At 38.5% G+C, this 25,256-nt stretch overlaps 2 protein-coding genes across 2 annotated transcripts in view; both read right to left on the bottom strand.

Moving 5' to 3' along the window:
* The window catches only part of LOC108277513 (uncharacterized), a 262,355-nt gene that overhangs the window by 24,012 nt on the left and 213,087 nt on the right, over positions 1-25,256 (bottom strand). The gene's annotated exons all lie outside the window — the stretch shown is intronic.
* LOC108259793 (Ig heavy chain V region 5A) lies at positions 973-1,535 on the bottom strand. The gene is made up of 2 exons (XM_047160331.2): positions 1,454-1,535; positions 973-1,362 (listed from the first exon to the last, which is right to left on the bottom strand). Exons 1-2 carry the CDS (start codon positions 1,494-1,496, stop codon positions 1,055-1,057), a joined length of 351 nt encoding a protein of 116 aa, XP_047016287.2. The 5' UTR covers positions 1,497-1,535; the 3' UTR covers positions 973-1,054.

Raw genomic sequence — 25,256 nt, 5'->3', positions numbered from 1 at the left:
TGTTTCCAATCCATTCCAGAGCTTTTCCTGCAGGTTGTCGGATCCAAGCTGTATGATAACTGGCAACTGAATATGAAACCTTGCAGTTGATGGAAAGACTCTGGCCTGGCTGGACTGTCATGGAAGCAGGCTGACTCAGTTCAACACCATGTACATCTGTGGAGGAAAACACATCGTGATATCTCACAAAATATATGCTGCACATTTATTGTTATTGTAGTAAATGAATGAATTTGATAAAGCACTCACAGGAAGCAGCTGCCAGCAGGAGCAGTAGAGATGTAGAGAACATGGTGTGTGTTGTTTGTACTGGGGTCTTCTCTGTTCTCCAAAGTTTAACAGAGTCCATAACATCTCATAGAGTGATATCCAGCCCTGACGCTTGTATTTGCATATCTCATGATGATGGGAGGAGAACATATTTAAAACATATTTAAGTCATGGGGATGAGATTAATTTTATGGACGATATGTGGCTTTTTAATAAAAGAAAAGTTTTCTTTACCAGCTACTAATTTCAATAATATAAAGACTCACACAGTTGTTATTTCTGTTTGTACCTAATTGGGATATTTTGTAATTAATAAATATGGTTTTTCACAGTATAAACAAATTACCAGGTGAAGTACAACTTAATGACTTCATACTGCTGCAATGAATCCTCAATTTTGTGTTGATTAATTTCAGGTTTAGAGACACTTCAGGATGAGTTGCTCTAGAAAAATAATCAACTTTAAGTTGGTATCATCACCCCATAAAGCATAAAATCCAAATATTAAAAACTCTTGACTGTGTATGTAGAATGTGCAGCAATGTTGGAGATCATGGCTTTGTTGGCAGACTGCTTAAAATCTATACTAAAAACTACTCATGAAAAAAACTGAATTTGTTATTTAGGTGATTTATTTATTTGTTAATTTTTCATTTAGATTTTTAGAAATCTAGAAGTGTTTTCCTTGTGATAATTCTGTTATAATGTTCACATTTTTTTCATTCATAAGTTCTAATAGGACTTTGTATGAGGTGTTTTTGTACAGAGATGTTGTTGATCTGTCTCACTGTGGGTAACGAGCACAGTAATACACAGCTGTGTCTTCAGTCTGCATGTTCTGTCCCTGTAAGGTCACGGTGTTACTGGATGTGTCTCGAGAGATGACAAACTTGTTTTTAAGTGAATCTTTCTGACGAATATCCCCATCATAGTAAATTAAATTGATCCACTCCAGAGCTTTTCCTGCAGGTTGTCGGATCCAAGCTGTACTATAGCTGGTAACTGAATATGAAACCTTGCAGTTGATGGAGAGACTCTGGCCTGGCTGGACTGTCATGGAAGCAGGCTGAGTCAGTTCAACACAATGCACATCTGTGGAGGAAAACACATGGTGATATCTCACAATATATGCTGCACATTTATTGTTATTGTAGTAAATTAATAAATTTGATAAAGCACTCACTGGAAGCAGCTGCCAGCAGGAGCAGTAGAAATGTAGAGAACATGGTGTGTGTTGTTTGTACTGGGGTCTCTTCTGTTCTCCAAAGTTTAACAGAGACCATCACATCTCATAAATATGTGTTATGTCCAGCCCTGACGCTTGTATTTGCTTATCTGGTGATGATGGGAGGAGAATGTATTTAAAATGAGCAGGAGTTTTATCTTATGGAGGCTATGTAAAGTACACTTTGTAAACCTTATAAACCCAACTAACAAGATATTATTTTTGGAACATTCTCTGTGGAGTTGTAACCATTTCTCCTCATAACGTTCATGCTATAATTCACCTAAAATTGTTTAACATAAAGAATGACTGGAGTTTTCTTCTGCTGACTAAAATATGAATGAACTGTGTGTATGTACAAATGATAAGTGGAGCATGCTAATAGGCATGTTACACAAGGAATACGACACTTTTGAGTGTGATGTAATATGAAATAAGTTAAATAAAATTTACTGTTTCTAATAAGAAAATACATAAAAATGGTACCTACATTAATATTTGTAGGTAATTAATCCAATACTTACATGGACATAAAATTAGGCGGAACATGATTTTAATTACATATAGTGTGGATCTATTATGTGTCCATATAATAGCATTATTATTTGCACAGGCGTTTTTGTCAGTGTTTAATATCTTTGCTTCATAACAATTTTGCAGGTAGATGTTGTGCCTATGGAAGACGTGCTGATATTTCTCTCTCTCTCTCTCTCAGCCCTTTTAACCTCAACATGTTGGGTGGATGTTGTGCAAATAGAGAAAGAGCGCCCCTCACAGGACATAAAGGATAATGAAGCACACAGTGTTTATACATTTCTTTTTAGGATGAATACAGTAAATTCAGTACAAAAATGTTTGAGCAAATTTGACTGTCTATGGGAAATATAAAAATTATTTGCACTACTGGCCAAAGCAAAATCAAAATGATTTTTGATTGATCAAACTGATCAAAATTATTATTTTTTTAAACAGCCATTTTTTTATGATACACTCAAATTAAACATTCTGATGGCATTTTAGCATATGGGGTTCTAGAAAAATATAATTAATTAGCAAAAAGTTCAAATAAAACTTTCTTAACCACAAGTTTATGCAGCGTTTTGAGAGCCTAAGGCAATGGCTGATATTTGCCTAATGGTAAGTCTGCCCCTGTGCACTTGTATATACAATATTTCAGAGATTTTTATTTTTTTATTATTTTTCTGTTAAATCAAGCAACCACACAAAGGTCTAAAAGACAATACCCAATGTTCATTGACGAACATGACTAAATACACACTAAAGGGAACTCAACACAGAATAATCCTGGTTTTTGTACAGCTGCACCAGTAATCTGAATGACTGTGACTCCCTTTAAAAACAATGTGCTGCTGTAGACATCTGCAGAGAAACTGATTTTGCTCTTGAGCGAGTCCTTTACATCAGAGCTGCTGCTACACACATATCCAATATTTTCCAAAGTCTTGGATGGCATTTGTCGAATCCAGCGAGTACAGTAGCTGCATATTGAAAACCCAGAGAATTTACAGGATATGGTAAATGCCTCCCCAGCTCGTACAACTATATTATCTGACTGAGTAAATTCAACTGAATTCACACCTGTAAAGATCAACACAGAATAAAATGCTTTATTGTTAATACAATCAGTGCTTTTTCATATACATAACAGATGCACAATGAAAGTGTAATGTTAGTGAATGAGAACAGTGCTTACAGGAAACAGCTGTCAGAAACTGCAGAAGAGAGATGGAGCTCATGATGTTTGGATTGGCACCGATACGACTACTGCTCTCGCATTTCCACAACTTAGAGAGCTTTTTATTATGCCTCTGTTCCTGGCTTGATGAGGAAAAGGGAGGAGACATGCAAATTTCTCATAGTAGGTTTTAAATATAAGCAACTTTCTATTTATTTATTCATAGAATAGATCATGACTGAATAAATACTATAATAAAATATGCACAGATGAGGATTTCTAATCTCTGCTTGCTGTCTTGCACATCTTGGAGTTTTCCCTACCCCACACACAGCTGAGACAATTGATTGAGCACTTATTGTGTCTCTAGTGTCACCTCTTTGTAACAATCATTATGTTTTTTTTCTTTACTGCCATGATACTCTTTAGGTCAGAAGACTTTCCCATTTCTCAGTATCATGACATACTGTGTGTTTTATTTCTGATCAGGAGAGAGAAAGTGTGTGTGAGAGAGAGACTTGACTTTTAGGACACCTTTAATGTATTAAATTTTGGTATATTTACATATCTACATTTTTTAAATAATTATTTTCATTTAAAAAAAAAGAAGAAAAAAGAACCACCTCAGACCCCCCACCCACACCCTCAATCCAGAAACTCCAACCCTTTCAGTTCTACTACAAGTCCATTGTAGCCATATAGTGTGCAAAAGTCCACAGTGCTGGTTATGTTAAGGCTTTTCTTGCGGCTAATGTCCATTTTCTCAGTCTGAACCGTCTCTGTGGTGACAGCACGCCCAAGTTTTCACATTTTTATTGCTTGTTGTGCAGATTTTTTTTTTTTTTCTGTCCAAAAAGTAGTTAGTCAGCAAGACGTTACGTTTTCCTTTTGCTAGATCTAAAAACCAGTTTAATTGTTCTGTGGTGTACAGTTCTTCAGGTTGTTCTCAAAAATTTGTAGTAGGTGGGTTACCTGATCTTGCTTGTCTCTGCTCCACTCTCTTTGCTTCTGATGCCCATATCCTCAGTCTAAAGCGTCTCTTTGGTGACAGCACGTTCAGATTTTCACCTGTTGTTGTGTGCTGTGCAGATTTTATGAATTTTTCCCTGTCCGGGAAGTAGTTTTTCAGTAAGACACCATGTTGTCCTTTAGTCTGCTCCAAAAGCCAGTTTAGCTGTTCTGCAGTGTAAAATTGTTCTGGCTGTTCGACCTATTCCTCCTCCATGTCTGTGAGGGGTTCTCCTCCTGTAGCTCCTGCACTGCACACTGGGCCCCGGTTCTCCTGCATCACAACACTATGTTGTGGCTGCTTGGAAAAAATAACGGTAGTTGGCTGATCTAGGATAACCTCTTCCTCCTCCTCATCTTCTGTAAACTGTTCTTCTCTACTAGCTCCTGCGCTGCACTCTGGGCCCGAGTCCTCCTGCATCTCAACACTGTACTGTGGCTGTTTGGACAATTCCACCCTGTCTATCTTCTCTCCTGTTGTTCTCAGCTCAGCTGTTGCATGGGCACGGGTGTCAGTGCTATCGCTGGGTGCTGTGTCTGATTCGGTGTTGTTGTTTTGCTCTTTACAGACCTCTTCTAGCTGTGACCTCTGTGTGTCAATGCCCCCATCTGCCCCAGGCTCCTGTTCTCCAGTGTTCTCTTGCTAGCTGTCTCCGTGCTGCTGCTGCTTTACCCTGGTCATGTCGCCCCAGCTCTGCGTGGGCAGCTCAGCCGTTTATGCCCGATCTCCCCACACCCCAAAAACCTCTCAGATGTTCGGTGGTTGCAAAAACGGTGTAGCTGCTGTCACCGACTTTACACTTGAAATTAACATCCAGTGTTTGGTCACGGTTGTTAATAAATATATGTCTCCGGAAAGACAGGACGTGTTTTACTGCGGAGTTTTTACAGCCGAGCGAACTTTCCGAAATGGGCCAGCTCTTTCATTATAAGTTCATTTTTAATGAAGGGGGCACGTTAGAAATCATGACCCGCGTCGAGGGGCAAACAGACGGGTCACATTTGGCATGGCACCTTTCAGCAATATTCCATTTTTGATTAGTGGATTGACAAATCTCTCTTTTTTTCAGGAAAACCACCACCGCTTTGTTCATTCGGGAGGCGGAGTAGATGTTCTTGCACCCGACCTGCTCTCCCACCGCTACCAGAACCTCCTCCACCTGTTCTCCATTCTCTGGCACATAGCTGATGCCATGGCGGAGAGACAGCGTCTCCCGTCCGGCCTCAGAGGCCATGGCGTCCCGCTCACTCTCCCCCACTCTCAACTTTTACCGGTCACTGATAGTCACATAAATTGCACGTTCACTAATTAAAAAGAAACGAAAAAATCAAAAACACGAACTCGCAGAAAACATTGGCGAGACGCCAATCCGCTCTCACGCGCTCCACAAGCCACGCTCACTCCTCCACCGCGCATGCGCTGATGAGATGAGAGGGAATGACTGTTCATAGCTTTTATAACATAAGAGATAACAAGAACTAGTCTTATTTTTGTTCTAGATTGTCAAAATAAAACAATGACATTTCCTTTTTTTTAATTACTAAGAAAATTCTACTGGTTATAAAGGGCTTTTAAAGGAATAAATCACTTCAAGATATGTTGTAATGGAAAAATAATCAACTTCAGGGTGGTAACAGTAACTCCGTTTTGTGTTGGGCTGAATGACACCACCTGATCACTGATTATTTTCCTATAACAGCACTCCCTTTTAAAAAAAATTGATTCCTATTTTACTGGGGAAAAATGACCATTGTGTTAGCTGAGTAAAAAAATGTAGTGGGCAAAACATAGGTAAATAATACATGATAAAATCCAATAAAAACACATTCAGAACTCCTCAACATTCACAGCAAATAAATGCCAATATCTATATTATTAAACAAGTAAAACGTTAATAATTCTATTTTTATGATACATATAAAGAATAAATCCAGTACGATTAAACAACGTCAACAAAAATTAAGACAAAACCTTGACTGTACTTAACTGAAACGGGTTAATAATGAAATGTTTAACAATATACCAAGTTATCATTTCCTACAATGATGTAGATGATGATCCCACCGGACAAGGAACAATGATTCAGAGGACTGCAGGACTCTTATATCATCTTGATCAATCTGATCCATAACTAAATTATTTTGTAAATTTGAGATGTCATGGTATATTTAGAAGATTTCCATTTTTTAAATGTAAATTCTAATTATAGTTTAAAAAATTACACTACAGTCTCATCAAATCAGCTGACTGTAAGCTGTAAGATATAAACTGTAAGTTGATGTTGATGTCCTCACACACTTCTTTTTTTTCTTTTAATTTATTTATTCATTTTCATGTGATTCATTTACATGTAATTCATTTTCATGTGATTCATTTACATGTGATTCATTTACTGATTCGCTTCTCTTTAAATCCAGTTTTAGACTGTGATATTACAAAGGTCTTTCCAGATTATTACTTGCCACACTGTATGAGATAACCCCAGTAAAATTGCCTGAATTCTATAATATAATTTGTTCACCATGTTAGGTTTAAATCCTCTAAAAACAGATTTGCAATTGACTAACATTACTCTGTTCCAGTTCACATCCTTCAAAGCGTTGGCATGTTTCATTTACTCTCACAATCCCCCAAACACACACACACCCAAAGTCTCCATAAAACAAATGAGACAGCAGTGTTTCCCACAATGACCAAAAGTTGTCCACAATGTGAAAACAATTCGGAGAGTAAGCTGAACTAACCAAAAAAATTACCAAGACAAAAAGTTCCAGTAAGAGAAAAAGCCACTACTGACCTCAAGTCTGATAAACAGTCTGCACACAATAACAAATATAATGTCCTTAACTTTTAAATACTTGTAACAAATAATATAACAGTGTTGCACGTAAAGCCGAGGAAATAACACTAATAAAATTAAATAAACAGAAACTCTAACCAAGTCAGAGCCTCAAAACAGAGAACCACATTAATACCGAAGTAGATTTATGAGAAGTGAGTCCACAAAATCTAGGCGAAGTAATGCGACGACAGTATCTTCAATAAAAATCGGAATACTGTAGAGCTCAAAGGCCGAGTGCAAAAAATTAAAATAAAAGAAGATCGAAAAAGACGAAGCTGTATAGGTGATGCTGTTCACCCCGCTATCAAGAGTTTAACATAGTCTCCTGCTTCCTCCACTGAAATAAAGTCCTTCTGAACACCGTTATATGTAATACGAAGCCGAGTTGGGTGAAGTATTCCATAGCGAGCGCCCTCAATACCACGAAGTTGACGCCGAACCTCGTTAAATGCGTCCCAGGCCCGGGCTATCTTGGCTGTGTAGTCAGGGAAAACAATCCGCCCGGAGCTCTCTCACATGGTGTAAAATATCAACACAGTCACTGTGATAGTGGAATCTGTACACAATAGCTCGTGGTCGTTCACCAGGCTTAGGCTTCAGCTGAGGGGTCCAGTGGGACCGGTCAAAATCCGGCTCCTTCTCCAGACCAAACGCCTCTTTTAACAAGGCCGCTACAGCGGTAATTGTATATGTGTCAAGGCCCTCTGGAACTCTGACTATCCTAACGTTACTGCGCCATGACCTCGACTCTAAATCCTCACATTTATTCTCTAATTGAGTCAAGGTCGCAGTGAGAGACTCGATAGTAGTCTTCATGTGAGCTATGTCATCGGTGCAACCGGAGAGCGTGTGCTCCATTTCCACAACAATACCTTTCAGTGTTGACATGGTAGCCTCGGTAGCAACTTTATCACTAGCCAACTGTGTTTTCACGGCCTGCAGGTCAAGCTGGATAATAGACAGAGCATCCCTGAGAATCTCCTGGAGTTACAAAAATATAGGCAATGTCTGTCCTCAATGAAGCCAGCAACTCAAGCTTGAGTGCAGCGAAGTCAAAGTCACCGCTCGGCCACGCGAATTCAGGGGAAGAAGGGGATCGCTCGTGGCATGCACACTCGGCCTCAGTCCTGTCTGAATGCTACCACGGGTTTTCGTGCTCTTTCCAGACATTTTAACGTACCACAAAGTGTATTATTTATATTTATATATATATATATATATATATATATATATATATATATATATATATATATATATAAATTTGTAGCACTTGTATGCTCTGATCAACTTTATTGAGCTACTGGACCAGTTCTAGGTTCGGATCGAGTGGGGTAACGGTGAAAAATTAGACCAGAGACCAGGTACTTTAAATACAAAAGCTGGCAGTTTACTGAAGTTCAACAAAGACAATACATTAAACAGACATCAGAACCAATGAATAGTCCTGCAAGTAGCAAAACATAGGTAGAACCTACTTTAATCCTTTTTTTATCCTCTTTCCCTTTCCTTCACCTAGGTCACAAATAATTTGGTTTACCTAGCTTATTTTATTAGATTAGACCAGTCTAAGTATTTTATTTTAGGTTAATAGGGTGTGCCTATTTTCTCTTTTTTTATCCCTTGAGTTAACTCTTTTTTTCCCTTTCCTTACAGGTGAGAAAACAATTATGTCATTTCCAAATCAAAGTCGATTCACGTAAAACACTGTTAAACCTTGAATCATAATATTCACAATGATGAACAGCATACAATGTGACCTAACACTTCAGATCCAGTTCAAGTTCAGTTTCACGTATACCTTCAAATTCAATGAAGATCAATAAAGTTTAGTTTAGTTCCAAGGGAAAAAATTTGTCCCAACACTACTACCGCTCTGGCAGAGCGAGTTTACCGGCATCCCATCGTACATCCTCAGAGATCCTCTCTGGCACGAAGAAGCCGAGTTGTCTCTAGAAACTTTGTCCATGGGTTTGGCTTGCCATCTTGTATCCCATGTCTGTGTGTGTGTGTGTGTAGTCCCCACATGCGGCAGACCAAAGTCCAATTTCAAACAGGAATATAAACAAAAAAAAAAAAAAAAACCTGACTAAAAACGTTGTGGTTTTCTTGTATTTAAGCTTCATAAATTCCCAAGCAGGTAAGTATTGTTTTTGAGCTTATAAATCAACTCTTCACAACAGCTTTTAACTTTTTAGTTTGTTAGTCTGTCTGCTTCTAGTCTCTGCTCGCTTCAAAAATGGGTTCCATTTGTTTACATTAAATCACTGTGAAACTGTTTTTAACCATTCTCAGTTGTCTCTTACATGTATGTGTTTTAACTGATTAGCTTATTTCTGCATTTTATGAATTATTTATTGGTGATAATTCAATGTGGGTTACATATATATATATGTATATATGTATGTATTTGTATTCGTGAAAAACTCGAGCCTATCAGCTATCTACTATTCAGACACTTCTCCCATCCGTGCTGCCTCCAGTTTTACTTTATGTTTTCCTTCATAGTCACGCCATTGGCTAATGGTTCAAATAGATAGGGCAGTGGAACTGCACTGCTCTCTATTGTGTCTCCATTTAGCCCTGGATATTCAGGAGACGAGAAGTCTGCAGCCTCATCTGCAATCGTTCACTATCCATCTTTTGTTTGAGTGTTCTGAAGGCTCGCCCCCCTCTTCCTCTCCTGCTTTTCCCTGCCACGCCCATTCCCCCTCCCTTCTTTGCACAGCCATGCACATCCATTTAAGCGCCATTTTTCAGAAACATTGAGAGGTAGACTTGAGCTGAAAGAGGGAGGTTTCATGACCATTTAAAAACTGTTACACAGGTGCATGTGCAATAATTGTTTATGATTCATTGAAAAATAATGAAAAACATGTTTTTTTTTTAATTAACTCATTTATAACCCTGTCTTTATGATGTAGTTTGTTCTTCACTCTCTGTGAAGTGTGCTTCTCTAATGTCATTTAAATCCAAAATAAAGAAGCTTTCTAAAAGTTTATTTAAAGTGACTAAATACACTTATATCACAGTGCTGCTGAATTCTTGAGTCTTATTAGTTAGAAGGTGTTGATTAATTTTCTATAACAGCAGGTCTGACAAATTTAGAAAGGCAAATCACAGGTTTATATTAATTAGCTTATTGTAATACTTTATCATTCCGTAATGACAACTTACATATGCATTGCATGGTGGACGATCCACATAAACAGATTTTTAAAAATGTATGGAATTGCTGATATGGTGAAACTTGCTAAAATTCAGAAACACCAATCAGTCTCCTTATTTTACAGAGGTGAGATTTCAGGAAATGTTGCTTATTCCAGATGTTCTTCTAAGCATAGAGGAAAGTTATAGAGTTCAGTATTAGTCTCAATGTTCCTTAGATCTAATACAATGATGATGAAAATATGAGCTCAGTGTGTGAGGATCACGCACATGTCTTTGTATTGACACCCAAGTAGAATGAATGAATGAATGCCTTTTATTGTCACTATACATATGTACAATGAAATTAAGAGCCACTCCTTTTTGTTCCGTGCAAACATATACATTCAATACACAAGAAGAATAAACAGATAATACACAGATAAATAAACAAGATAAATAAACAAAATAAATAAACAAGATATACAATATATGCAAGATATATGCACGATAGATAGATATTATGGTGGATGGCGGAGGTACTATGAAATGCACAGTTTGAGACAATATATACATATGCTGTGGACTCAGTACATGTGTTTGTTTATCATGGTAATAGCTTTTGGGAAGAAACTATTCTTAAATCTACTAGTCCTTGTTTTGATGCACCTGTAACGTCTCCCTGAGGGCAACAGATTGAACAGATCAAAGCCAGGGTGAGAACTGTCCTTAATGATAGTTTTTCCTCTGCTGAGGCAACGGGAAGTGTAAATATCCATCAGGGAGGGGAGAGGGCAGCCAATGATCTTCTGTGCTACTCTTACTACCCTCTGAAGCCTCTCCCTGTCTGCTGCGGTGCAGCTACCATACCACACCGTGATACAGTATGTCAGCAAGCTCTCGACGGACGAGCGGTAGAAGATCAGCAGCAGATTGGAGTCCAGATTGTACTTCCTGAGAACCCTCAGGAAGTGTAGCCGCGTTTGAGCCTTCTTGATAACCGCTGTGATGTTGTCCGTCCAGGAGATGTTAGCAGAGATAAGGACGCCAAGAAACCGGACGGTGTGGACCTTCTCTACACACTCCCCATTAATGAAGAGGGGGGCCAGCTCCGTGTTGTGTTTTCTGAAGTCTACAATAAGTTCCTTGGTTTTCTTGGTGTTTAGAGTCAGGTTGTTCTTTGAACACCAGGCTGCCAAGTTTAGGACTTCCTCTCTGTAGGCTGCCTCCTCTCTTTTTGAGATAAGTCCGACCACTGTGGTGTCGTCAGCAAACTTGATGATAATATTATTGTTGTAGACTGGTCTACAGTCATATGTGTAGAGACAGTACAGGAGGGGGCTCAACACACAGCCCTGTGGAGAACCTGTGCTCAACGTGCGAGTGGAGGAGAGGTGGGGCCCGAGTCTCACTGTCTGGAACCGGTTGGTGAGAAAGTCCTTTATCCAGGCACACGTGAGGCGGGGGAGGCCAAGGGTGAGCAATTTGTTGACGAGAATGTCCGGAATTATTGTATTAAAAGCCGAACTGTAATCCACAAAAAGCATCCGTACGTAGCTCTGTTGCTGCTCTAGATGTCTCAACACGTAGTGGACAGCTACGGCGATAGCATCCTCTGTGGATCTGTTTGCACGATAAGCAAATTGAAAAGGATCGAAATCTGGGGGGAGGTAGTCCTTGATGTGCTGAAGAACCAATCTCTCAAAGCACTTCATGATAACTGGAGTGAGGGCTACAGGACGATAATCATTCAGGCTAGTGGTGGGCGATTTCTTTGGCACTGGAATGATTGTGGCTGATTTTAGGCAGGACGGGATGACTGCTTGGGCCAGGGAGAGATTGAAAATTCTGGTAAAGATGTGGGCAAGCTGGTGGGCACATGATCTGAGCACGTTACCAGGTACACCGTCTGGGCCAGCAGCCTTCCTGGGGTTCACTGCCAGAAACATCCGTCTAACATCGTGTTCCCTCACAGTAAGTAGAGTGGTGCAGGAACCAGAAGGGGATGGAGGCAGGGCTGGACTGGTACGGGGGCCAGATGAGGGTGGAGGTGGGGCTGGAGCAGATGAGTGCTGTTGTTGTGATGTTTCAAAGCGAGCGAAGAAGCAATTTAGCTCTTCTGCCAGAATCGCACTCAGGACTCCTGTTGTCGCCTCATGGCCTCTGTAGTTCGTGATGTTCTGTATACCCTGCCACACCTCCCGTTTATTTTTGCTGGACAGGTGGGACTCTATGCTCCTCTTATAGGCCGCCTTAGCTTCCTTAATACCGCCTTTCAGGTTGGCACGGGCAGCTCTGTACAGAGCTCTATTACCAGACCTGAAGGCAGCGTCGCGGGCTTTGAGTAGTGTGCGGACCTGTTTGGTCATCCATGGTTTCTGGTTTTGGAAAACCCGGATGTTTTTTTCCACAGTCACATTTCCGATACAGAACTTGATGTAGTCCAGTACCGTTCCTGTTAATGTTTCTAGCTCTTGATGTTCAAACAAATCCCAGTCTGTCTGTTCGAAGCAGTCCTGTAGTTTGCAGAATGCATCATCAGGCCAGGTGGTAACAGTCTTTATAGTGGTCGTGACACTGCGTCTGAGGGGGGTGTAGGCAGGGAAGAGCAGGAGGGAGAGATGGTCTGATTGGCCGAGGTGGGGGAGAGGTATGGCTCTATACGCGTGCTTGATGTTGGAGTAAACATGATCCAAAGTGTTCGCCCCTCTAGTAAAACACTTAACATGTTGATAGAATTTCGGGAGTACAGTCTTCAAGCTCACCTTATTAAAGTCACCTGCAATTATGTGAACACCGTCGGGGTAAGCCCTCTGCTGCTCGTTTATGGTGTTCAACAGGAGAGAGAGCGCCGTGTTCACATTGGCATCAGGCGGAATATACACAGCCGTGATAATCACCACTGTTAGCTCTCTCAGTAGAAAAAAGGGCCGACATCTTACGGACATGTACTCGAGGTCAGGGGAACAATGTTTGTCTATCATTGTTCCGTTGATACACCAATTCTCATGCACATACATACAGAGCCCCCCCCTCTGCTCTTACCGGAGTCCTCAGTCCTGTCCCAGCGAAGCATAGTACGACCTGCTAGCTGCATGCTAGCATCGGGTATCCTTGGATGAAGCCAGGTTTCAGTAATAATCAAAACACAGCAGTCGCGAACATAGCGATTCCCAGCTAGTTGTAATTCCAAGTTGTCGATTTTATTCACTAGGAATCTGGCATTGGAGAGAAACAGGCTCGGTAAAGGTGGCTTGTGTGGTTGTTTTCTTAGCCTTAGCATAATACCGGACCTGCATCCCCGCTTTTGCTTCCTCTCCCTCCTCTGTCTGCGCCGCCTTCTGGACCCGACAACAATCCACGGAGAGCCCGGCAATCTCGCTATGTCGTCTGGGATGTTGTGCGTGTGATGAAACATTCTCGTAATAGGTATGCGGTGTTGATCCCCAATATCCATAAGGTTCTGACTTGTATAGCGGATGTTCGTGGAACTGATAATGCTCAAACAAATAATAAAGAAATAATACAAAAACAACGAAAAAGAGCACTGGAAAGGAGAGCCGTGAGCCGCAGCAACTGTGTGCGCCGCCATCTTGGTTGCCAGAAAAAAAAAAAAAAAAAAAAAAAAATCAATCAATGTATTTGTAGCGGGCGCAGTAATACACAGCTGTGTCTTCTGTCTCCAGATTCTGTCCTCTCAGAGTCACCGTGCTGCTGGAGCTGAAATACCGAACTTGCTTTTTACAGAATTTTTATGATAAGTATCTCCACCATCCCAAATGTGGTTTATACAATCCAGAGTTTTTCCTGCAGGTTGTCAAATCCAAGCTGTGGCGTAGTTGTTATCAGTAACAGAGTAGCCAGATACTTTACAGCTGAGGGTTAAAGAATCTCCTGGCTTTAACATCACTGAGGTGACCTGAGTGAGTTCTACTGCACATCCCACATCTGAAAAAAGAGATGTCAGAGTTCCAGTCAAAAATATATGTACAGTAGGTTATAACTGTAATAATTTGCTAGCAGCTCTGCGTTCATTATTGAACTGTTTTGAGTCCTGTCTCATAACAATAATGTTATGCTGGTCCATTCAAAACATCCTGTTAATTTCTGTCTCCTACAGGCATGGGCTTAACCACACACTCTTTGGGGCTGGGGGGGATAGGAGGCGAGCTGTTATGTCCCCTTCAATGTTGAGGAAATACCAATCTGTCCCCCCAATATACAGTAGAAAATATTTTCTATATGTCCCCCTTTAATGAGCCCTGCCAACGGATATGTCTTTCCTTCATCTATTGTATGTATTTATGTCTATACCTTTTTAATATATTTCCGTTAATTAAGGAAAGCCATTTGTACACTTGGTTGCGCCCATACTCAACGCAAGATCGTTGATATATTTTAGCAGCTCAGTCTGTAAGAAATGGAGACAGCAGCCAAGCGTAGAAAAGTGCAGCAGAACACACAGGCTTTTTGTCAGACAGTAAGTACCTAGATACCTAAATAGTAGGTAACCTTAGCTTAGCATAGAAAGCATCATACCATGGCATGGTTTGTTCTTAAGAATGTCAATTAACTTTTGATATTTGCACACCCACGAAGTAGGCTAGGCTAACGTCAGTTCCGGTTTTTGACCATTAACGTTACATTCACTTGCATATCCTGCCGCCGTGTTCGTTATGAACCCTCACGTTGTGACAGACTGTTATAAATGCGAGTGAAAGTGAGGAAAGTTGCACAGCATTTCGTTCCTTTACATTGCATTTGGGCTAAGGACAGCTAAGTGATTTTACAAATAGAAGGCTCAGCATAATGCTGAGATGTGCTAGCCTGGCAATGAGAGATATGGAACTAACGTCTGAGTTGTGGCCATATTGTAGTTATCCATTCAGAACTAGTTATGGCAGTTTGTCTTTAGAATCAAGAAAAGAAAACTCCAGTACCCTTTATATAATGTTTCAGGTTACCACTATATACTGTTGTACACTTTGCACACTTATTACATAGCAAGCTATACAGCATGATGACATTAACATAATAAATGGCACCAGTTACACAAACAGAATATTCAGTTTATCAAATTAAAATGATAATCAGTCAGTCATTGCTGTTCTATTTGCTACTCCTGGAAAATGCATAATTCTTGCATTTTAACACCATGTAGTGGGTCTTGTTGAAATAGGAAAATATTTGAGTAAATTAACCATTTCTTATGTTGATAGCATTTTCACTACTTTGTATGAGGTGAATCGGAAGTAGCCTGCTTGCATGTGTCTGTAAAGATTCTACATCTTTGTATCACATTCTTAGAAAATTTCCTAAAATGTTTTTTCCCTTTGAATGCCTTTGCTTGAAGCATCCGCGGGGAAATTGTATTTACAACATATATAGTGTTGAATTCAGTTTCATAGGTAGCCATCCTTTCTGAGTTTGTTTAAAAGTCATGATTGCATGTTTAAATGTTAGCGTGGGTGGTTTGCCTGCACACATCTTAGCTCACCTCTACTTGGTATGGTAGGTTTCATGGTAGGTTATGGAGCAGAGACGTCCACTTTTTCCCCATGCTGTGGGAGCTTCTGTCACTCAGAAATCACATGAATTCACACGGTAACTGTAATCCTAAAACTATGTTCCAAATATGTGAATTTTCAGTATCAAACTTTGGATATTTTTTGGGGGGACAAATGTCCATACCATGGTTACGCCCTTGCCTACAGGTTTTAATAATCACAGTGGAAATGTTCTTTTGTGATTTAAAAAAAAGTTGATTTATACATTAAAGACTGAATATGTAAGTCAAATTTAGTTCTGTAAATGAATCTTAACCTCATTCCACATGACTAGGTGCCCAAATAACTAGATGCCTAAATAAAAACACACTTGTCTCATAGGAAATTATTTAATTAAAATCCAAAGATACTTGCTTATTTGAGCATAATGTATTGTGAGTATTTTTTATTTTCTTTTGTAAACCCAGAAGTGTGTGTCTGTTATGGCATTGATCTCTGTTTCCTATCTCTGTGAACAACTGCTTAGTTCTCACTCTGTCACAAAGTGAAATATCGATGTGTTTAAAACAGCATGTACGGAGAACTTTTATATTGGAAGGTCATTGCACAGGCTCTTGGAAGCACAGACAAAAGTCAAAGAATTCAAAATTAGGCTTAAGTAATGTGCGTTGTGTTTTATATAAGAACTGACTTAAGTAATCTTACAGCAGTATAAATGTCCAGAAAACATTCACAACAAGCCACATGCAGTAAAAGTCAGGAAGTGGAAACTTGTCAGTCATACAGTAGACAATCAAAAAGTTTAGGTTCTTTGACCCTCATGAATACACTGCTTATGAAAATGTGAGCTTGTCATGTGACTATAGCAAGCATGTGTTTTTGTACTGATGTCTAAGGAGAAGTATCACTGTGGGTCACGGGCACAGTAATACACTGCAGTGTCTTCTGTCCTCACACTGTTCATCTGCAGATACACCTGCTTCTCACTGTTGTCTCTGGAGATGGTGAAGCGGCCATTAACTGCACTGGAGTAGCGTATGTTACTGGTATCGTAGGTTGCTGCAACAAATTCCAGCCCTTTTCCAGGTGCCTGTCTGATCCAAGCCATCCAGTAGCCACCAAAATCCAATCCAGAGGCTGTGCAGGTCAGTTTATGGGACTGATCAGGTTTGATGATCACTGAATCAGACTCGATTAGTGTCTGACTGCAGGAATCTGAAAAAGAATACTCAAAGATTGGTGTTAAAGTATAAAAAAAAACTGCATTTAAAATATAAAATAAATGATAATACTAAAATTGAATGAACATTGCTAGAGCAAAGTAACTCAAACCTCCTGCCTAGTCCCATCTCAAATAATTCAAACAATTACTGTTGCCGTTAATGAACACAAACTGCTGGTGTGTTGTTGAGCTGAACGTAAATGACATAAATGTTTTAAAGGCAGGAAATCATTTGCATGGCATGCCCACTAGAGACATAAAAACAATTCACAGAGAAACAGGCATGAGGAGAAAAAGCTTACTGTAAACTCCAGCTGTGCTTCATGCTGTCAAATCCATAACTGCTCTTTACTCATTAGATATCAAGTCTTTTTAGGACATTACTGTGTATCACTGTAACACTGAACAATTGTAACACTGAGCAACAAAGAACAATTATCTGTCAGTTGGTTAATGTGATTGAGATGATGGTGAATAATTGCAGTCTGTGAGGAGAGAGAAGCTGAATGTGTATTAATGAGCAGTTAGAGATGGTTTAGTTTACACAGACCTTTACATAAAATACAACAGATGCAGAGGAACTCAGTGACAGATTCAGTAAGATATAAAACAAATGGGGTCATGCTGTTATATCAAAATAATCAAGGGCAGGTTGATGTGACGCATCCTCACTTGAAGCAGCTCATTGTTACCATCTTAAAGTTAATTATTTTCCTACAGTAGCATGTGTAGATGTGCTAAATTTCTCTAATACCTCTTGTATGTGTTGTGCATTGAAATCAACATCAGAAATTAGTCATTAAGAAACCGGGGAGGGGAAATGGCTAATTGGGCCCAATGTGGACATTTTCACTTAGGGGTGTACTTATGTTTGTTGCCAGCGGTTTAGACATTAATGGCTGTGTGTTGACTTATTTTGAGGGGATTGCAAATTTACACTGTTACACAGGCTGTACACTCACTACTTTACATTGTAGCAAAGTGTCATTTCTTCAGTGTTGTCACCTGAAAAGATATAATCAAATATTTACAAAAATGTGAGGGGTGTACTCACTTTTGTGAGATACTGCAAGTGTCAAAGTAAAAAAAAGAATCTATGGAAAAATGTTAAAAAGTTATTCTGTATGAAAAAAAGAATAATAGGCTACTAACATTGAACGAACATTGCTAGAGCAAAGTAACTCAAAACTCTGCCTAGTCCCATCTCAATTAATTTAAATGATTACTCAATTAAATAATTAAATAATATCTCAATAATTATGCGCTGAGTAAACATTTGTATTAGTTTTTGTTAAATGATTATCTAAGTGTCTAGGCTGAAGTGTTTATAATGTTGAGATGAAGATGATGTTTTTGTGTAACACTGCAGCTTGTCGTATAATACAGTAATACACAGCTGTGTCTTCAGTCTGCGTATTGTCTGTGTTCTGTCCCTGTAAGGTCACGTGTTACTAGACGTGTCTAGAGAGATGACAAACCTGTCTTTAAGTGAATCCTTCTTACTTTTTCATTTATAAATATCCCCATCATAATAAATGCTGTCGATCAATTCCAGAGATTTTCTTGCAGGTTTTCTAATCCAAGCTGTTCCATAGTGGCTGCTGCTATCAGTGATAGAAGCTCCAGACACTTTACAGGTGATGGTTAAAGTCTCTCCTGGCTTTATAACCACTGAGTCTAGCTGGATGAGTTCAGTAGCACAGAACACATCTATGAAAGAAAAACAAAGGTTCACATGTGGAACTGAAAGAATCAGATGAAGTAATAAAGCTTAAATCCAAACACTCACAGGGGGTGAGAGCCAGCAGCAGTCGTGGAGCTGAAGCAAACATGTTTGTGTTGAAGGAGGACTAATGAGAACCGCTTCCTCTCTCTCTCTCTCTCTCTCTCTCTCTCTCTCTCTCTCTCTCTCTCTCTCTCTCTCTCTATATATATATATATATATATATATATATATATATATATAATCACGGTGCTAATATTACAAGAGGAGTGGGAGATTTGCATAAATATTACAGAGAAGCAGTGTTGAGTGCAGCTCTGCAGCTGTTAATCACAGTCACAGCCCATTTTGTCTCTATTTAACTTCAGTTTATTGTGATAAGTAATTGAAGTATCTACTATTATTACTAATAATATGAATGTTTTGAGGTAATTAATTTAAGTATTTTATGTTCAAATAAATGCAGAAATGAATAAATAATGTAATAATTTATTTTTATTATGTTTGTAGTGAAAATTAAACTGGATCATTTCCATAACACACACATAATAATAACAAATAATAATAATAATAATAATAATAATAATAATAATAATAATAATAATAACAACAATAATAATAATAATAATAATAATAATAATAATAATAATAATAATAATAATTAGAAAAACAATCCTTCATGTCATTATTAGCTCCGTATAGTGTTGTATAGGCTGTACTCTAGAGAATTACAATAAGACAGCAATTATTCCCATGTGTATAAATTTCCTGGTTAATGTATTTATAATGCTCATGATGTAAATGTAAATCCAGCCATCCAGCCAGGGTCACGGGGAAACCTGGAGCCTATCCCAGGAAGCATCGGGCACAAGGTGGGGTACACACTGGACAGGGTGCCAATCCATCGCAGGGCACACTCACATTCACACACCACGGACACTTTGGACATGCCAATCAGCTTACCATGCATGTCTTTGGACTGGGGGACGAAACTGGAGTACCCAGAGGAAATCACGGGCATGGGCAGAACATGCAAACTCCACACACACAGGGCCATGGTATGGTTTTATTTGATAGATGTAGAGGAGAAGCTGTTAACATACAGTAACTGCTGTGAATAACTGCTTCCATAATTGCCACTCTCACAGAGTGAAATATTTCAGTGTTTTCAGAACAGCATGTAGCTAAAATGTGTTTATTACTGGTATTAAAACTGGGCTCTATATTTAACATTATAATCAAACTGCAATAGAAAATGCCCCATGCAGTCAAATCATTTTCATTCTGGTTTAGTCTGCACTCTAGAGACTTTAACTGATGAATACAGTGTGAAGTAGCAGACTGATAAGATTCTAAAGCAGGTGTTTTAAATTATAAAAAATAACTGTAAATCTAGTGACCAGATGGCAAAAATCTAATATCCTTATGCAGCTCGACACTGAAACTATTCTCTTCTCCTACTTCTGTTTCTCAAAATCCTAAAATAATCTGCTTTAAGAAATAAAATCAGGAGTGAGGCTGGTGACTTGGCTTCTCTACATCCAGGTGTACACTCAGTGTTCCTGGATCGACTCTGGATCCACCACTCTGACCAGGAAAAAGTTTTTACTTAAGATGAATGAATGACTGAATGAATAATTAGATGTCTTATGAATTTAAATGATTATATTTTTAGTTACAGTAAATATATCCTTACACATCTCACTCCAGTAGAGTTGGTTATCTGTTAATGAGAGCACAGACATGTGTTCTCTTGTGGGCTCCTGAACACAAACCTTTAGAGAACAGGAAAATAAACACATTAATGCTGTTAAAGCCAAATTTACAGTATACAGACATTATGTGTGATCAGAAATGACAAACTATTGTTATGTTCATAACATCTGACGTTTAGAGAATCTGAATACTGCTGTAAGACTCCGTAATAACTAAACATTGCATTAACATTACATATGTATATTACATATTCATTTGTTTCTGGTTTGTAATATAAACAATTGTAAACAAAGTGAAATTGAGCAGTTTATTTACCACAGTAAGAGGGCAATTATATATGTATAATTTACTTAAATGATAACAGTAATGACTTGTTCAATAAAATGCTGTGTGAAAAATATGTGTGTAGTTTTAGTACAGCTCTTTCCTCAGCTCCAGTCACTGTGGCTTGTCGGGTGCAGTAATAAACCGCAGTGTCCTCTGTCCTCAGACTCTTGGCCTCTAAGTACTGTGTGCTTGCTGGGACGTCTTCTGTCAAGTTGAACTGGTTCTTCAAAGACTCTGCATATTCTGCATTATTATTACCAGCATCCATCCTACCAACCCATTCCAGGACTTCCCTGGTTTCTGTCGGATCCAGTGTATGTAGTGCTCAGTCATATCAAATCCATTTATTTTACACGAGATCTTCACAGTTTCTTCAGGTCTCTTTACCACAGCAGGAGACTGGTCCGGTCTGATCTCAGCACTGCAAAAACCTGCCATATAAAACAATCAAAAATAATCATTAATGCATCAAATCATACACTCAGTGATAAACATTTAAAGAAGTCTCAGATACCTCGTGTTAACATGAGTATAAATATGCACTGCAGAATGACACTTAACCCCATAATCAAACTATGTGATGGAGGTTCTGTAATTCAGTTTGATGATATGAGTTTTAGCTGAGCAACAAGATGATTTTTATTTAGAGCAAATAATAACAGAATGGATTTGCAAAGACTTCCTTTTAACCAATAGAGTCAGGTCTATAATGTGAACCTCCACAGGCTGATTTTGCATGTGCCAAGGATGAGAGCGATGTCACATTTTACAGTTTGCCAGTTCAGCTTAGTGGTTGTTTTTAATAATTGGTGTACATGCAAGTAACCTTCAAAGTTCTTATGATTTATTAATTTCCATCAGTTTATAGATGGTTGTTAATTAGTAATGAACATATTTTACAGAACTGTGCAGAATTCTGCAAAAATATGCAAAAATAAAGAAATTAAATGGTTCTACATTTAAAAAAACATTATAAAGTACACTAAGAAATGGGTGCACGGTGGCTTAGTGGTTAGCACATTCGCCTCACACCTCCAGGGTTGGGGGTTCAATTCCTGCCACAGCTCTGCATGTGTGAAGTTTGTATGTTCTCCTCGTGCAGCGGGGGTTTCCTCTGGGTACTCCGGTTTCTTCTGCCCTGCGATGGATTGGCACCCAGTACCCTGCCATGTTCCCTGGGACAGGCTCCAAGTTCCCAGTGACCCTGTAGTATAAGCGGTATTGAAAGTGGATGGATTCAGTAATAAACAGTAATAAAGGAAACAAAGTCAATATTTAGTTTGACGACCCTTTTAAAAAAAAATGTAGTCTAAGGTACACTTTCTGCAATTTTATAAGGAAATGAGCTGTAAGTTTTATTGTGCATCTTACAGAACCAGTCGCATTTCTTCTGGAGACATTGACTCTTGCACTTGCGTCCTATTTTTGCAGCAAAACCCAGGAGCCTTCATTGTGTTTTTTGTCTGAAAAGGGTCTCTTACATAGTATGCTGCTTTCTTTAATGACATACAAACATTTTTCTGTAACAATTTTGTGCTGGAAAACTAATGTTTGGAAATATAAAATGTTTTTGTATTGACTCGATAATGTAGAAGTCATAAAACAAAAATCTATAAAACAGTTTGTACTAAAAAAAAAAAAACAGGGTGCCTCAGACTTTTGCACAATGCTGTACAGTATATAATTAAAATATAAACTCAGAATATTCTAAGCAGTAAGATATTAAGAAGTAAAATTTTAAGAAGTAATATTTTACTTCATGCAGCAACTGAACACTTTTTCATTCAACATTTACATGTTGACTTTTATATTTACATAAGCTGTCTGAACTGATATGTTGGCTGTGTTATTGCTACTATTATGTAGATGATGCCTCTGCTCCTGCTTTTGACTTTTTTTTTTTTTATTAATTTTTATTTATTTTTATTTTTTTTTTACCTCAGTAGAAGAGAGCTACTGCTCTCTATAGGTGCAAAAACATTTACACTTTGTTTCTCTTCTTGCAGATGTGTGTTTTGTACTGAGCTGAGTGTGTGGAGCTTCTATCACTGATACCAACATCCACTTTACACAGCTCAGATTCAACAACCTGCACAAAAGCTTAGGAATGGATTGACATATTATTAAGGATGGATTAACTGTATATGGTATAAAACTGAAGTGATTTAAACTACTCAGCTGCTCTCCTCCTCCTCACCACACACACACACACACACACACACACACACACATATACAGACACACGTCCCTAATGTAAGAGACATGAGTGAAGGGTCTGTATAAAATGCATCATCAACTATAATATTTTGTGAAAATGCTATGAACACTATGCATAAAAAACAAACAAACAAACAAATAAATAGCTGCACATTCATCCAAAATGAACCTCTTAATAAAATAGTAGGTGTGCTGTGGTCAGAGGTGATACATACATATAACAGCGGTCTGACAGTAGTTCCAGCTGCAAGGTTTACAGAGAGACGCTCGTTCTAATGTGTTTTAGTTCCTGTACAATTTACACAATTATTTAATGGCTTTAAAAATAAAAATAAACAGAACTTGTAGTATTGTTGAATGAACTGATAGTGTGTTCTGAACAGATACTAATACAAATAGGATTATTATTATTATTATTATTATTATTATTATTATTATTATTATTATTATTATTATTATTATTATTATTATTTATTTATTTATTTATTTTTTTTATTAAATCTTGCAGGAAATCTTTTTGAGACTAGAGGTGTTTATTGGGACTGGGAAGCCTGTTAGTTTATTTGTTGAAGAACTGCCACAGCCACAATTGCTGACAAAATTGGAATTTCAACCTCCAGGGGCTTTTTTCCCCTCACTTTAATTGTTGAGCTCTGTTGCCTCCTACTGTGTTCCGAAAGTATTGGACCTCAACCTGTGAAAACAAATTGTGTTAAACACAACAAACTGTTGGAGACATGCTGTTTTATTCCTAAATCCACCAAATAAATATTTATTTTAACTGGTCATTAAATATTCCATAAAATGAATAAAATAATAAATGTTCAAAATGACCATTAACCATCATTTTTATGCAATTATTTGATGGATATTACTTTTTGTGTGTTTGACATGACACAAGCTGAAGTTGAATCTTCATTCCAGTGTATGAATGTGGCCAGTGCCTGGGGGCCATCTTCATCTTGCCACTGGATCATGGTGGTCACTGGGAAGTGAGAGTGAGACCTAAGTCTTCCTCATTTTAATCCAGTTCATATGCAAGTCGAGTCCCTGTATGTGTTTGTGTTCTCCATAATTGGAGGCGGAAATAATTGGAAACTTCTGTCTTCATCAAAATCGACAGACGAACTCCTGTGTGTGTGTGTGTGTGTGTGTGTGTGTGTGTGTGTGTGTGTGTGTGTGTGTGTGTGTGTGTGTGTGTGTGTGTGTGTGTGTGTGTGTGTGTAATATTGCTGCCACTGGTGTCTGAGAAAATTGCAACAAATTCTAGCCCTGTTCCAGGCAGCTGTCTGATCCAAGCCATCCAAGAGCCACCAAAATTAAACCCAGAGGATGTGCAGGTCATTTGTTTAATGTGAGTGAGATGATGGTAAATCATTGCAGTCTGTGAGGAGAGAGAAGCTAAATGTATATTAATGAGCAGTTAGAGATGGTTTAGTTTACACAGACCTTTACCTAAACTACAGCAGAAGAAGAGGAGCTCAGTGACATATTCGGTAAGGAATAAGACAGTTTTCTGTACAGGATCTTTTTGTACAGGGATGTTGTTGATCTGTCTCACTGTGGATCACGAGCGCAGTAATACACAGCTGTGTCTTCAGTCTGCATGTTCTGCCCTGTTAATGTTACTGTGCTGCTGGACGTGTTTCTGGAAACCTGAAACCTGCTTTTCAGTTTTTCATTGTAGTAAGTGCTACAACTACCAGATATATCAGATATATACCAGATATACCAGATTTCAATAAGATACAAAACTAGCCTAAATCTTGATCAAAGTGTGAGGAAATCATTCTTAGCTCACAAGGTTTTAGATATTTTTATCATTCCTGTTGTTGAACTGGCTCCTTATCCAACATGGTCTCTGCAGGAAGAACGCCTAGGCAAGTAGAAAGTAAAGCATTCCATGGTGTTTTGGAAATATGTTTTTATAGTGTATCAATGTTGAGGTTTCAAAATGTTAGACAGAAAACCCAATTTAGCCAAAATCAGATTTTTCATCTCTTTAGGTCAGTACATCACTGCACAAAAATTATGATACTCAGTAAAGGAAAGATAAAACATGAAGTTTTTCATTGGAGCGCTGCACAGTTCATGTTCAGGGTCAATTTGAATTCTAAACCAATTTATAATGTGATGTTAAAATTTTACAAACTCAGTAAATCAACTGAATATTAGCTAGCTGATGTCTTCTTACACTTATGAGAAACATAGAATTTCAAACAGAGATGAAACATTGTATTGCTATGGTATTGCTTTTGCTAATATATCACTTTTCTGTACTGAGTGTTTTTTGTACAGGGATGTTGTTGATCTGTCTTCAGTCTGCATGTTCTGCCTTGTTAATGTTACTGTGCTGCT

Source organism: Ictalurus punctatus, chromosome 2, assembly GCF_001660625.3.
Source record: "Ictalurus punctatus breed USDA103 chromosome 2, Coco_2.0, whole genome shotgun sequence".
In the NCBI taxonomy this organism is placed as follows: domain Eukaryota; kingdom Metazoa; phylum Chordata; class Actinopteri; order Siluriformes; family Ictaluridae; genus Ictalurus; species Ictalurus punctatus.
The sequence above is the reverse complement of the archived record's forward strand: the minus strand, read 5'-3'. Positions and strand labels throughout refer to the sequence as shown.